This window comes from Nanorana parkeri, unplaced genomic scaffold (assembly GCF_000935625.1).
Source record: "Nanorana parkeri isolate BGI_ZX_2015 unplaced genomic scaffold, ASM93562v1 scaffold96, whole genome shotgun sequence".
In the NCBI taxonomy this organism is placed as follows: domain Eukaryota; kingdom Metazoa; phylum Chordata; class Amphibia; order Anura; family Dicroglossidae; genus Nanorana; species Nanorana parkeri.
This window is the reverse complement of record NW_017306364.1, coordinates 2,151,213-2,167,452: the sequence shown is the minus strand read 5'-3', so window position 1 is coordinate 2,167,452 and position 16,240 is coordinate 2,151,213. Positions and strand designations below refer to the sequence as shown.

The window sequence follows — 16,240 nt, the reverse complement described above, 5'->3', positions numbered from 1 at the left end:
CAACATCTGGAGTTTCCCCAGCCCTGGCTTAACCCATCGCAGCCAATAGGAGATCAGTTTTCATTGATCTGGCTTTGCCGGACTGACTTCTGATTGGCTGGTACAGTTTCCTTTCTCATGTTTTTTTTTTTGCCCATTCTGTGGCGATACCCAAACAACACTTCCACCATACATCCCTGGGGTCATCAGATCCCTAATAAATGAAGACATTTCATGGGATTTGGCTTTTATAACATAAAAAAATTGGAAGCAATAAAACAACATGCCGCCATTTAATGGCAGAATATCAGAATGCCGAGCATCTCTGCGCTGTTATCAGATAAAGATGTTACATGTCGCAGATTCATCCCATTCTTGAAGCAACCCCCCCTTGCAATAATACTGTCATTGAATTAAAAAAGTCAGTGTATTTACACCATGGTTTTCCTTTAAGGAGTAGGCTTGTGTCTACACCTACACTGCAGAGTGCTCAACATGCAGCCAGAGAGACACGCATGTACAATTCTCCTAACATGCCTCGCCTCTCATTTTCCTGCTGTCAGCTCTTCTTACAAACCTGTTACCATGCAACACGCTGCAGAGTCGTCCACCCCCACCCCGCTTAACACAGACCACCCACCCTGCTAGATAGATAGATAGATAGATAGATAGATAGATAGATAGATAGATAGATAGATAGATAGATAGATAGATAGATAGATAGATAGATAGATAGAGTTACATAGTTACATAATATTTGGGGTTGAATAAAGACATACGTCCATCAAGATAGATAGATAGATAGATAGATAGATAGATAGATAGATAGATAGATAGATAGATAGATAGATAGATAGATCAGGATATTGACAGCTGTCGTGATATTTTTAGACTCCATGTATTTTTAAAGCTAAGTTCCAAGCCCAGAAATATTCATTTAAATATATCCCTCAATAGCTGTGAAGGGAGTAGTGAACAAAAACAGTGCATTCGTTTCTGAGTAGCAGCTTCTGCTGTTTTTTTTTTTGTACCTCCAGGTCATCTCCCACAATGCCTTGCACCACATGTCACATGCAGCTGGGCTCCAGGCTATAGGAGAACCTGGCAAAGAGGATAAATTGGAAGGGATGTGGGAGGGGCATTAGAGAAGAGGCGTGGGTCTGTGAGGGAGTGGTAAAAAAAACAGTGTACTAGTTTCTGAGCTCCTTCAATTTGGAAAAATGTATTGAGTGCTGTGGTGCTCTCAGAGCCACCCATGGCTCGAATTCCAGTCAGTTCCTGCTGAATCAGCCAAAATTCAACCAAATTATGGCCAGCATCAGTTTTCTTCCAGAGCAGCCCACCTACCTCCACCTCTCTGGCCTTGTTATTGGTCAGTTAGGGCGCTCATCACATTTAAGGGCCAATAGGAATCCTGGAGGGGCCCAGAGCTGAAGATGCTGGATGACGTTAGTGATTGCATATCGCAGTTCTTGGGGTTTAGAGACTACCGGGATGTTGTGGAAGAGCCAGTAGACACTTCTAGGTCAGTGAGGTCAATTAATAATAAAGTACCTTACTGCCAGTAATTGCGCTTTAAAAAAAAAGAATGGCTGGCTGCCATGATCTATGAAGCATCTGTATTCACATTTAATTCTGAATAAGCTCAATAGCAGAGGACATGGCACGCCACTAAGCGCTCTCCGCATCAGAATGACTCCATGATATTACATTGATGTCATTTAAAGAAGAACTAAAAATCTAAAATTTAAGCCTTGCAGTGCGGCTACCCCCGAACTGCAAGGGTTAACTGCTTGTTTCCATCTAGGAGCTGGAATAAAGAAATATACTCACCTGATCTACGGTCCCCCCTGGCTGCTAGGCCGGTACCTGCAGCCTCTTCTCTCCTGGGCTCCGGTGGTCTAAGGGCCTGTGACATCATCACATGTAATGCAGGTCTATTAGACGTGAGAACGCCAAGGGACATACCACAGCCAGAGTGGATGGGAAGAGGGGTGAGCAGTCACTGCCACAGGACTGAAGATCAGGTGATTATTCTTTATTTTAGCCCCTAGACCAAAATGAGTAGTTAACCCTTGCAGTGCGGGGGTAGCACTAATGCAAGGGTTAATTTTTAGATTGCCAAGAGTTCTTCTTTAAAGAATAAAAAGCTCAGAAATAACTGTTTGTTTTATTTCCACGGTCCTACCTACCAAATGTATAATTACAGCTGCTGTGTGCGGCCCTTGCTTTTAAGTATGTCCCAACTGACTGGGCTTGAACCACCAAAAAAAAGAAGATTAAAGGAGATGTAACCCCAATCACTAAAATCTCATAGAAGCTTTACCAAGTTCATGTCATTTCAAAAATCCCTTTCAATACTTTTAAATCCGCAGCTTTCATTCAAATATTACCTAGTGATCCAGCCATGAGGACCTTATAGTTGCACAGCCCACCTGATAGTCGCACAGCCCACCTGATAGTCGCACAGCCCACCTGATAGTCGCACAGCCCACCTGAGAGTCGCACAGCCCACCTGAGAGTCGCACAGCCCACCTTGGAGTCGCACAGCCCACCTTAAGCTGCCCACACACCTTACAATTATCTGCAGATTTTCTATGGCCAGATGGAAAAGGTGCAACAGATTCCTCCATCTACACTACACTGTGTGGATGGAGTAATCTGCAGCTGGGCCAATCTGTTGCACTTTTTCCATCTGACCACAGAAAATCTGCAGATAAATTGTGTGTGGGTCACTTTATCAGGTGTGTGGGCAGCTTTAGAGTCGTACAGCCCACCTGACTGTTGCACAGCCCACCTGTGAGTCGCACAGCCCACCTGAGTGTTGCAGAGTCCACCCGAGTGTTGCACAGCCCACCTGTGAGTCGCACGGCCCACCCGAGTGTCGTACAGCCCAGCTGAGTGTCGCACAGCCCAGCTGAGTGTCGCACAGCCCAGCTGAAAGTCGCACAGCCCACCTGAAAGCTGCACAGCTCATCTGAGAACTCGCACAGCCCATCTGAGAGCCCGCACAGCCCACCTGAGAGTCGCACAGCCCATCTGAGAGCCCGCACAGCCCATCTGAGAGCCCGCACAGCCCATCTGAGAGCCCGCAGAGTCCACCAGGCCACCTGGAGACATCGAGGGGCCAACCCAGAACAACACAGAGTATGTCAGCACTGAGATGTAACAATGAATGAAAAAAAGGTAAAAACAAGTATTTGAGTAAACAAAAATATGGTTATCCTTTACGATATGCATGCAATGCTTTAGCCATTCAGTTAGCATTTCCTCTATTTTATGTGTAACTTGGTTCTATTCTCAGTAGCTCCCCATTTTGAAATGACAGCTGTGCTGCCCTTTCAAGGAAAATGTCACATGTGTGTATTTTTTGATGTTCCCCTTCTCATAAATAACCCCCTCGCCTGTGCCTGGCCACACTTCACTTTATCAGGGCTTTTTGTCCTTTTCCATTTTGCCACTTCCTTATTTATCCACCATTATGGTCCGCATACCGAGAAAATCACTTTAAGAAGCACACTAGCCTGCTTAGGGAAAAGCCGTTCAGGAAGTTAAGTTTCATCATGTTAAAGGAAAACTGTCATGGAACCATCATGGAGCCTTCCATTGGTGACCACTCCACTGATGATGCCAGTAGCCCGGCTGTCCTGCTGATGCATTTGCTTCCAATGTTTTCTGAATCACAAAGTTGAAACAAACACAGATATAAGGAACTCTTAAGCACGCCATGCATGTTCCAGGTCTGTGACTCCAAATAGTATTAATGCTAGACACAACCAACTAACAAGCGTTTTTAGAAGACGACCAGCAATGGCAGCCTCAGTGCATCCCTCAAGATGAGGCCGAACCAGCAATCTATAAAGTGGCAAAATTATTGCTGTGTCTCTGGAGTACATTCCTTTTTTCATACAAGACAGTATTCTGCTCGCTTTGTTTGCCGCAGCCTGGCATTGCATGCTGTTATTCAATCTGCGGTCAATTATGACCCCCAAATATTTTTCCATTTCTGAGTTCCCTAGTGCAGTACCCATTAATGTGTAATCCGCTTGCCTGTTTTTAACCCAAAAGTGCATTACTTAAAATTTTTCGACATTAAACCTCATCTGCAATATAGTTGCCCTCTCCCCTATTTTATCCAGGTCCTCCTGTAATGTTATAATGTATAATCCCGTGTCTATTACCCTCCCTATTTTGGTATAATCGGCAAACACAGAAACATGGCTATTGACGCCCTCCCCGATATCGTTAATAAACAGGTTAAATAGTATTGGGCCTAGCACAGAACCCTGGGGCACACCGCTCTCAAACTTAGTCCAATGTGAAAAAGAGTCATTTATCAATACTCTCTGGAAACGTTCCTGTAGCCAGTTCTCTATCCATGTACACACCATTTCATCTATGCCCATAGATTTCAGCTTGTGTGTTAAGCATTTATGTGGTGCCGTGTCAAAAGCTTTGGCAAAATCCAAGTATACCACATCCACTGGTTTTCCTCTCTCCAGATCCCTACTCACCTCTTTGTAGAATGTTAGTAGGTTGGTCTGACAAGAACGGCCCTTCCTAAATCCGCGCTGATGTTCTTTGACGCCTGATGGACAGTCGCTTGAGATTAAGTATTGTTCTGTTTGTAACGGCATTAGAAACTTGGCCGAGGTTCTGTTTCTTACCAACATTTTCAAAACATTGTTTTGGCTAGACTTGGCCTTGAGCCTCGTGGTTTTTGTGTTTCACTATCTTTGCGACAATGCACGTGTATTTCATTATTATAAATCTGTGTGTTTCATTATTTTATGTGCGTAGTTGTGTGCTTGTTTGTGTATCAAGGGTAAGTACTGTATGACTGTTCTTTTTATGTAAGACCATTGCACAGAAATCCCATCTCTTCTGCAAGCAAGAATCAATTCTTTTCATAAAATCGTGTTCTCCTGGGCTTTTAAGGTAAGATTTATTGAAGAGCATCATTTAAAATGCAAAAAAACGTGTTTTCAGTGTAACCAGCAAACCAGCCAGGATGGGGGGGAGTGGAGGATGTAGTGCTCGGTCCTCAGAGACAGCTACATGAATGGGGATGACTGTGAAACTCATCATCAGGTAATATCATTGGTTGCTAGGGGCTACTTGAACTCTCTACCCTTTGCACATCTCTTTTTGCTTTCTTGAATAAACCTCCACTGGGTATACTTAAAGGAGACCTGCAATGATGGTAATATGGATGCTTCCTTTGCTGACCATTCCTTTTGAAGACTGCTGGAACAGAAAAGGGTCTTCTCCAAACTGTTGCCACACGGTTGTCTAACATGTTTGTATGCTGTAGCACAGGGGTAGGCAGACTCCAGATGTGGTGAAACTACAAATTCCATCATGCATCTGCCTCTGGCAGTCATGCCTGGGGTTGTCAGGGTCTTGCAATGCCTAATGGGATTTGTAGTTGCACCACACCTAGAGGGCTGGAGTTTGCCTACCCCTGGTGTAGCACATACTTTTGGCCATATGGTTGTTTGTATATTGGTCAGATGTCTACAAAGGTTTGGCCATATAGTGCTTGTTGCCATTTTTTGTGTTTTTATTTTAGAAAAGACAGTGAATGAGAGTTGAAAACAAAAACCACATGGCTCAAGATAATGACGGTTATGACAAACGCCCCATGGTTTACAGCCTAGTGAATTAAGACCAATGCAAGGGCAAGGTCATCATGTGGCATGCTTTTTTGTAGAAAGAACTGTCCGTACATTTTCCACAATGCAATTGTTACGCACATGAATGTGCAAGGCATTTTGGTACATTTTGCCGCATTTGTCAGGAGTCAGCATAGGACATCCCATTTATATCATGCGACGAATGAGGCAAATACGCTCATGCAGAAGTTTCCATTTGTTATGCGTTAATACCTATGTCAAGTCTTGCTTGTCGCATTTGGGGTGCCATTACCAAACAAGTGGCAAGTGTGAATAGGGCCTAAATGTCTTGTAATGTTTATTACGTAATCTATATATCTGTGATTAAATAAAAATATATTTGACATTTTCTCTATATACAGTATCGCAAGTTGGTAATAATTGGAGGTCATAGCCTTCGAGGGTGTTATTTAGGATAACCTGTATCGATGCAAGATGCCAAAGTGCTATGCATTCAGGACGGATTTACTCTTTCTGCTGCCCCAATGCCAGGTTCCTCAATGCACTCCCCTGTATGCAGGCTACATACAAGTGATCTTGGCGACATCGCTAAGATCACTGGTACAAAACAAGTGACAGCTTCCCTGCTGTACATTTAGCCCTGCTTGCCCAAAGCTGGGCTAAATGTAGAAAACAACTACCCGCCCAGTGCCCGGAACTGCATGTCCCAGGCGTCGGGAGATAGGAATTCCACACCCCTGCTGCCCCTCTACTCCCTGCTGCCCCAAGGCCGGGCCTTGGTTGGCCTTGTGGGAAATCCGGCCCTGATTATATGAAATATGTATATTAAATATGATTTCTTAATCAATAAAATCTGACATTTTCCTCTCTGGTCAAAAAATTAGTACATCATCACTCATGACCTCATCGCTGGGTAATGGGTTGACCTAATCACTGTGCTGCTACTCCACTGTCCAATTAGCAGGTGGTTTGTTCTTGTACAAGCTTTACTGCTGCTGCACTGATGATCAAGGTCATTGCTGTGCTGTCTGGCAGCGTCTAGATCACAAGATCGCCTGTGCAGAATTACAAATCCTCAAGCAGGTAAAACAGTTCCCATATATGTATTTTAACTCCATATTACATCTGATTGCCTGAAGTGATATTACGGTCCCTCAAGAAATTGTCCAAACGTTTCTTGAACAAATCTACACTCTTGGCTGAAATCACTGCCGATGGCAGTGAGTTCCAGACCTTAACCGCTCTTACTGTAAAGAACCCTCTTTGCTGATTGTGCGGGAATTTTTTCTCCACCAACTTTAGGTGGTGGCCTCTAGTCTTGGTAATGGAGTTAATCTCAAACAGTTTTGAACATCTTGTACTTGAAAATCATATCCCCCCTTAATTTTAACCGCTCTTACTGTAAAGAACCCTCTTTGCTGATTGTGCGGGAATTTTTTCTCCACCAACTTTAGGTGGTGGCCTCTAGTCTTGGTAATGGAGTTAATCTCAAACAGTTTGTTGCCAATGTTGCTGTCACCATTGAACATCTTGTACATGAAAATCATATCCCCCTTAATCTCCTTAATTCCAGTGTAAACATGTTTAGGTCTCATAGCTCTGGTCCTCCATTCCCCTAATTAGTTTAGTTGCCCTCCGCTGGACTCTCTCCAGTTCAAGGACATCCCTTCTCAGTACCAGCAACCAAAACTGGACCGCCAACTGTCTATTGACTCTGCAGACATTTGGCGACTTCTGCGCACTGTGCTCTTCAGCATGCACTGACCCCGCTCTGTAATTTTACGTGACCTACCACTTCCTGGTAAGGTGACCGTGGAATATTTAGTAGCAAGGAAATGTAATGGATGGACTTATTGCACAGTTGGCAACCTATCACGGTACCACACTTGAATTCACTGAGCTCCTGAGAGCGACCCATTCTTTCACAAAAGTTTGTAGAAGCGTCTGCATGCCTAGGTGCTTGATTTTCTACACCTGTGGCCATGGAGGTGATTGGAACACCTGAATCCAATGATTTGGAGGGGTGTCCCAATACTTTTCGCAATATAGTGTATATATATATATCCAAAGTAGTAGTCAGAATCCCTATTTCACTGACACGAATTTTGCAAAATTATATCTGAACGGTTGCTATGGGTTACTGCTCTTTTTCCATCGCTGCCCTATATATTACTAAATAATAATTTTGTCACTCAAAGCTAAGCTAAGACAAAGAATCCAATTTGTATGGCTTCTGTTCACGCCTGGGCGTTTTGTCACAAGCAGAATAACGCCTGTCACTGGGATTGGTACATAAGCGACTTTTTGGCAGATTACAGCGCTTTTTTACTTTTTTGGGAACCTTCAAGTGACAAAATGCGCAAAAACCCTTGAAACGCGTGTTTCCCGGCATTTTCCATTGAAGTCTATGGGACTAAAAAGTGATGTAATCTGCCAAGAAGTAGCTCATGTACCATAAAAATTATTGGGATTCCTTGTCTTGAGCGTTTTGTCGCGCTTAGCTATGGTGTGAATGGGAGCTAAGGGCTTGTGTACAGGGTAAGCTTCATAGCAGTCAATGTGATGTGAAGTAGCTCAGAGGCCACTCAAAATCAGTATCTAAATAAATGTATCTCAAATGGAAGCCAGTTTCTCCTTTATGCAACCCTAAAGGGGACTGACTTCCTGTTTCGTACTAGTTGTTTAACTGGCTTCCAAATAAACCAGCTGTAATGTATATAAATGACTGTGGCAGAGACTGTAAGCTCTTTCGGAGGCAGGAAAGTTGACGTTTGCCAATGAGTAAAACAAATACGATGGCTGGCTAAGTATGAGAAAATTATAAGAATGTATGGTAACCAATCCCAAGCAGTTCCGTCATTAGATTTAAGTGTCATTATGATATTATAGGATTTTTTTTAATTTTATATATATTTATATGGACACCCATACATTAATTTCTGTGTGCATATATCTGTACTTCCAGTTTGTCTTGTCACTTTAAACGATTATTCAATCTCCTCTGCCAGCCCTCTAATACATTTTGACAGATGGATCACTCTTTTTTCTCTAATCCCTTCCTCCCTCTCTGTTTTTGTTCCGTTCCAGCAATTCTTCTCTCTATAGGACCCCGCGGCAACCTTTTCAGATTGCAGAAGGCAGGAAAAAAAGGGAGAGCTTGAGAGAGGGGGAGTGATACAGAGAGAGGAGGGGGGGGTCACACAGAGAAAGGAGGAAGGAGGATGTTGCTTTTCGTGATGCTAGTTTAGGCCAGGATGCATCAGCTCCGGTGACATGGTGGGGGACTGTGTTTGATAACGGTGCTCCATAGCCGGGCTACATCATCTCTCAGCTTCGTGACATACCGGAAAGGATGCTCCAGTCTTGATGTGACAGACACAAAAACAGGAGGAGGCTGGAGGAAGAGGAGGAGGAGGAGAGAAGAGGACTATGAGATTTGGGTACCCACGTCCTACATCCCAAAAATGATGAAGACGGAGGGTAAGACCCCAAGTGGGGGAACCAGGAGTTCCTCACCACACAGAAATGCTTATGAGGTTGGGGTGCAAAAGCTGCGCACAGGCAAAGATGGGGCGCTGGAGGGAGAATCCGAAGAAGCGCGCAAAGCAAGGTGTATATATGGTTCCAATGTGCACCGCATCAAGAACATGTTCCTGCAGATGGGGACAGGTCCGGCAGGTAATGAGGTCGAAGCTGGAAAACCAAAAGAGAAGCCATCTCGATTGACATTGCCGCGGGCCGGCAGTCTGAATGAAAACGTCAACCATAGCGCCCTGCTGAAGCTCGGAACCAGTGTTTCCGAAAGGGTAAGCCATTTCGATGCGTCGGCAGACAAACCGACTTCCAGGTTGCAAGAGGCTCGCCGGGTGTTTGAGAGGAACCTACAAGAGAAGGAGACCACCAACAGGATCTTCTTGCGTAAAGAGAGAGGTGGCTTCCAAGACCGGAAACTAGACGTTGTGGTGAGGTTCGGTGGGAGTACGGAGTCTCTTGACAAGCTGGACACCGACGCTGTCTCGCCCACGGTCAGTCAACTGAGCGCAGTTTTCGAGAACGCTGACCTCCGCAATAACATTCACAAAGTTCCACTCAAAAGCCCAGCTGGCCGTAGGACGAGAGTTTTTCAGCCAGAAGCAACCAAGGCCACCGAAGAGAAGAAACCCACAGCTAAGAACGTAGATGATCCTCATAGGCCAACCTCAGTCCAGGAGATTTGTAAAATCAAGCCAGTGGAAGTGGAAGAAAGTGGTGAGTCAGAAACAGATGTGGTTAAGGAGGTAGAACTAGCAAAAGATGAAGGACCTGTCAACCAGGCAACTGAGAATGGTGGGACAGAAGCTAAGGGGGTAACAGCGCGGGAAACAGAGCTGGAGGAAGAAGTAGAAGCAGAAGCCGCAGATGAAGACTACAAGAGGGAAGACTGGTCGGAGGTTGAAGTAATAGAACTGAGTGCCTACAGTGGACTAGGGGAAGATTCAGGTGGCAGTGGTTTGGATGAAGACGAGGATGGTTTTTATGAACCAGTCACCAGTTGCCTGGAGATTGAGGGCCTTTCTGAAGAGGAGGAACCTACTCCTGTACGGAAAATACGGTTCAGCACAGCCCCCATTAAGGTAAGCCATCTGCGACTAGGCTTCTTATACTATTTCATGCCCAGGTACTAGACCATAAAGCTCCAGGGACATGATTTAAGGTCCATTTCTAAGGTTAAAAATGCAATATTTGATTAATAAAATACATATTTTAAACTCATAAACCTAAATTAGGTTTCCAACATATTATTATTTTAAGATATTACAAGACAATTAAATTATTTTCTTCTGCCCAGTATGTCGCATGGATCCACCAAAAGGTAACTTCAAGGCATCTTGTTGGCCAATTAGGCATTAAATAAGTCCTTTTACAAAGACCTGTTGTTATTCTATCCTTCTTAAAACTGTACAATTTACCCAGAATCCCTCCCTCTGTATAGACAAGCACTAAATTCCAGTATCATTAAGATTGTCATGTCAGCAATTAATGTGAAAGGCTCGAGAGTGTGTTTCCGACTTGGAATATAGGCCATAAATTCCCAGAGTCCTCTGCAATGAGACCAAGACTGGATGTATGTCAAGGCATCTAGCCATCCCGAGTCTCCATGACAGCAAGAAAAGGAGATCTATCTAGGCTGGTATTGTTGACACAAACAAGCTTGCTATCTTTGCATGATAGCACTGATGCTTTATATACTGACCTCACCTAAACCTCAAATGGCTGCTTTATAGAACTAGACAGAGAAGCTGTAATGGCTTCTTTCAGTCTGCTTGTCTTTCTGTCTGGGTGCCTATGCATAGATCAAGCCTTCCAACAAAGCTGGTGTTTTTCATTACTGTACAACACACTGAGCTGTTTGAGTGTAGGAAGTGTGTGTCTGTTTGACACTTCCTGCTGCGGGGACAGTGGCAGGCTGGCAGGGGGGGGGGGGGGGGGGGCTCTCCCCCACCCCCCATGCTTCCTGTTATTGGGGCTATCAACGTTATAGAGATTCCTGTACAATGACACAGCTGCAAAGATGAATGTAGAGCTTATTACAGACCAGAAATATTACATGATACTGGATTTGGTTCATAAGGCATGCAATGATGATGTGAGAAATGCAGCAAGCCATAAAATAGTTGTCTACGACCCCTGGAACCCGGGGAAGACCCTGTATTTCAAAAATTATCATCACTTTTAAATATTGGTCCATGCTGACTAGGTGACCACAAAAATAAGCAGTATAGTGTTCCTTGGCCCTAGTGTTGACCAAAAGTGACCGGTCAGGAGCTGTAGGCCGTGTGGATGTGTAGTTATCAGGCTGAAGCAATCAACGGTACTAATCAGATCAATGAAATATAAAATACGATTGGTTGCTATGAGGAACAGCTCTCTCGCGCAGAACCTATGGTAAATCAGTGACCAGACTGACTAGTGGCCCATCTTCCAAGACCTACCATGATCTTTGCCTGATACAGCCAGTAGTACTAGTATGCATTCGGTTTTGTTAACGTTTCGCATAACTAAGGAAAGGATTGGGACTATCCGCAGGGAGATTTTCTAGCAAGGTAATAATGTATCACCCTGTATGACTATGAACACTTGTCAATGCCTGTTAAGCTTATTATCAGTGTATATGACCTGTCCAACAATCAAGGGCTCCTCCAAAACTGGAACTGGACTGTGTATAGCTAGAGCTCCCTTGCTCAAAATGATCCCTGAGCAATGACATTTGCACTCAACATACTGGGTCAGACCATGCAAAACTGAAATGTCAGTGCTTGGTAGCTGCCATCAAGCCAAAGTCAAACTAGAGTTTATTTCGCTACTGACAGAAATGCTGAAAGTTCCTACACCTTCTTCTATGGTGTGACTCCCCTGCAGGCCAAACCAGCTAGATGTTCATGTGGAGCTGCTCCATCACTAGCGATCAAGGTGCTCTAGAGTTTCGGCCAGCAAGGGAATGATGTTCATTAGGTAGACTGGCAGTGGCACCTTGGTGTGGTAGCACCATCCAAAGCGTGGCCAGTGACTGGGCCGTAAAGCAGTGGCGTCACACGGGGGGTGCACCCCATTGGAGGGGTGACACCAAAATGACTCACAGTCATTTTGGTGTCACCCCCCTCTGAAAAGTCGGGCGCTCGGTCATGGACCGAACGCCCGACAGTATCAGGAGAGAGGAGGGGACCCGGCGGCATACCTTATCCCGCCAGGTGACTGTCCCCTCCTCTCTCTGCCGGCGTCCATCGCCAAGATGGCTGTCGGCAGGTATCAGAATACTGCCACGCGTGCGCAATGACGACATCACGCGCATGCTCAGTGACTTCTCGGCGGGGTGACACTCGTTTACCGCTCTGGGTGTCACCCAGCCTCGGGACGCCCCTGCCGTAAAGTGAATCTGGAAGGGCAGAAATATAAGGGCTCCTTATTCAAGATGCAAGCTTGAACTTGAAAAGGCGACTCAACCTTTCAAAAACTGAGCTCATATTTCCTCCACCCCGTGCACCTTCCCCAAACTTTTCAGTTGAGATTGATAACACAACTATCCAAACCTCCCCTCATGCCAAGGTCCTAGGTGTCATCCTTGACTCGCACCTCACCTTTCTTCCCCACATCCAATCACTATCCAAATCCTGCCGCCTTCACCTTCGTAACATCTCAAAAATACGCCCCTTCCTCACCAAAGAAACCACTAAACTACTCATCCACTCCCTTGTTATCTCTCATCTTGACTATTGTAACTCCCTCCTCATTGGCCTTCCACTACACAGGCTATCCTCCCTTCAGTCTATCATGAATGCAGCTGCCAGACTCATTCACCTTACCAACCGCTCAGTGTCTGCATCCCCCCTCTGCCAATCCCTACACTGGCTTCCACTCGCTCAGAGGATAAAATTCTAAATATTAACAGTCACTTATAAAGCCATCCACAACTCCGCCCCCGGATATATCACAGACCTTGTCTCAAAGTATCACCCTAACCGTCCCCTCCTCACATCCATTGACCTCCTGCTTTCCAGCTCCCTTGTCCACTCCTCCCATACTCGCCTCCAGGACTTCTCTAAAGTCTCTCCCATCCTCTGGAACTCTTTACCCCAACCTGTCCGTCTATCTCCCAACTTGACTGCCTTTAGGCGTTCCCTAGAGACTCATCTCTTCAAGGAAGTCTATCCCACCTCGACCTAACCACTGAACCCTCACATTCTCAAATAATTCATCCCCACACAGCTACCTCCTCATGTATAATTTCCTCCTCCTCTTTCAGATTGTAAGCCCTCAGGGGCAGGGCCCTCCTTACCATCTTGTCTTGAATTGTAATGTCTTCCTTATATTGTAAAGCGCTGCGCAAACTGTTGGCGCTATATAAATACTATGTAATAATAATAATGATGCTGAGAGCCATGTCACACGGGCAATTCTTCTGCTGGTGATATATGACCCAGGAAGACGTTCCACTTACCTCCAAGGAATGTATTCCTCACTATCCTGGAACACAGCCAAACCTCCCTTGCTAATAAAGAGCACGCAACATCTCGTTGACTGGCTAGTGAGGAAACAACTCCATCGAGACAGCTAAGTGGTCTCTTAGCAATGCTGTTGCTGGCAAGTTCTGGCCATTTTGAGGATGGCTCATGTGATATGGTCCTTAAACTGATGTAAGATGGGCGATTCCAATGTTGGCGACACATAGGCAAGGAGAGATATACTCTAAGGTTAAGCAAACACTTCCCGTAATAAGTGTTACTCCCTTGTTGGCCCAGCAGAAACATGCTTGCATGCGACAAAGAGGCATCTTGCTGGTCCCACCAGCCAGGGAGCAACTCCGCAGGAAAAGATAAGTAGTCTCTTAGCAACAGGATCCCTTGTCTGACGTGGCCCTAACTCCATGGCCTGACCTGGAACAAGTAAGCAATCCATGAAGTCTGAAAAGTCTAAAACGATACATGCTAGGACAGTGGCTCTCCAGGTGGTGAAGCAAGGATCAAGATCCCACAGCCTGTACCTTGTAGAACTGACAGGTTCCCTTTAAATCACCTACCAGTTCCTTACATTTGGTTGTGAGTTCTGGAGGCTGCACGCTAGCTACAGTAATTATGAGCAGTCCCACTCTCACTGCTGGATTCTTTATTTTGTAATATGGAGGAGGAACACTGGAACTCCCCCTGTTCTAGCACAAGGATTAGGACTCTAAGATACAGTAGGCACAAACAACGCTTACAGTTTGTCGTGGGTGCATCATAGAGTCCTCAAACTGGAATTCAGTTCACCAGGCTCCACTGGTAACTGTAATATCACTACAGTGGACTGACCCTTTAAACAATTCGCTTTCTGAACATTTTTAAATCTGAATAGCATATCTCCAAAAGACGTTCAAAATGTGTGCAAAATAACTGAGCCCGTTCCATCAATTTTCCTTCATTTTCTGTTTCAGCCAGAGCATCCCAGGTTGCTAAGAGCTGGGCAGTAAGATGTGTATGCCCTCTTGCTCCTCCATGTGACACAAAGAGGTGCCACCTGAGGCAACAGCCTCATCCTGCCTTATTATATAGACGGCCCTGTATACCTGTAATGATAAAATAGGTTGGCTGCCCATACAGACCTCTCCTTCTGAAAATGCTGTTTGCCAAGTTGTACTGCTGATCCAGTACTTTCTTGGTCAGAGGCAGCCAAACAATCAGCATTTCCAAAAAGGGTAGCCAACTAAGGTTTCCTTTAAATGGGACGTAGCCATGTCCATATATGAAACCCATTGATAAAAATAAATAGCAGCAAGCAGGTAAACACCTGCAAGTCATGTGAAATATTATGCTCAGGTAGATGCAATAATATGTACTCAGAGAATACAAATTGCAGCCTGTTTATGAAGAGTTTGCTAACGGGACAATTTCTTGTTGCCAATAGCAACCAATCACTTTCTAACTTTCATTTCAGCTGTCCAGATATAAATAGGGAAAATAGATACTAATAGGTTGCTAAGGACAACAACAAATTCTCTGGCCAGCATGATCTTTATACAAAAACCTCACTGAGGTTTTCCCTACAGGGTTGCTATGGAAATACATGTCCAGAATGTTGCCTACACCACCACAAAGCTTAAACTAGCACAAAGGGAGTAGTACCTGTGGACACCCCAATAGTATGGAAGTGGCACCCCAGAATTAATTATAGGTATCCTGGTGGTCAGATATCTGTTGAGAGCTTTTAGCTCCTCAGAAATAGACTCATAAACGGAAAATGTTGAACCTATCAGTTTCCAACCTCTAACTGGAGCCTGGGTTGGACAGTTAGGTAAGGATTCTAAATGGTGGCATGGTTACCCTACAGGGTTGCTATGGAAATACCTGTGCCAGTATGTGGCCTACACCTCTGCAAAGCCTGAACTAACACAAGGGGAGAGTAGTACATGTGGGCACCCCAATATTATAGAAGTAGCACCCCAGAAGGAATTTTAGGTATCCTGGTGGTCAGATATCTGTTCAGAGCTTTTTGCTGATATCTATAAAATGTTTATTCTATCAGTTTCAAACCTCTAACTGGAGTCCGGGTTGGACAGTTAGGTAGGGATTCTGAATGTTGGTCTGGTTACCCTTTAGGGTTGCTATGGAAATATCCATGCCAGGATGTGGCCTATACCACCACAAAGCCTGAACTAACACAAGGGGAGAGTAGTACCTGTGGGAGCCCCGGTAGTACTGAAGTGGCACCCCAGAATGAATTCTAGGTATCCTGGCAGTCAGATATCTGGGGAGCTTCTAGCTCCCCAGAAATAGACTCATAATCGGAAAATGTTTAACCTATCAGTTTCCAATCTCTAACTGGAGCCTGGGTTGGACAGTTAGGTAAGGATTCTAAATGGTGGTCTGGTTGCCCTTTATTTAGTATAAATAGTATACAAGATTAAATAAAGACCAAGGTCCATCCAGTCCAACCTATGTATGTGAGTGTGTATGTTTCTGGCTGTACAACTTACCATATCCCTGTAGATTCTGCGAGAGAAGAAACTCATCCAGTAGTTTCTTGAATTTATCAATGTTATCCGCAGATACCACCACCTGCAGGAGGGAATTCCAAACTTTCGCTACTCTCACTGTGAAATATCCCTTGTGAAT

General features: G+C 44.8%; 1 protein-coding gene across 1 annotated transcript in view; it reads left to right on the top strand.

The window, feature by feature from the left end:
- Nucleotides 1–8,804: 8,804 nt before the first annotated feature.
- The window catches only part of PPP1R9B (protein phosphatase 1 regulatory subunit 9B), a 34,049-nt gene continuing 26,613 nt past the window's right edge, over nt 8,805–16,240 (top strand). Inside the window, exon 1 of the mRNA XM_018552756.1 lies at nt 8,805–10,228. Within this exon, the coding sequence (XP_018408258.1) occupies nt 9,080–10,228 (1,149 nt within the window). The 5' untranslated portion in view covers nt 8,805–9,079. The remainder of the gene's footprint in view (nt 10,229–16,240) is intronic.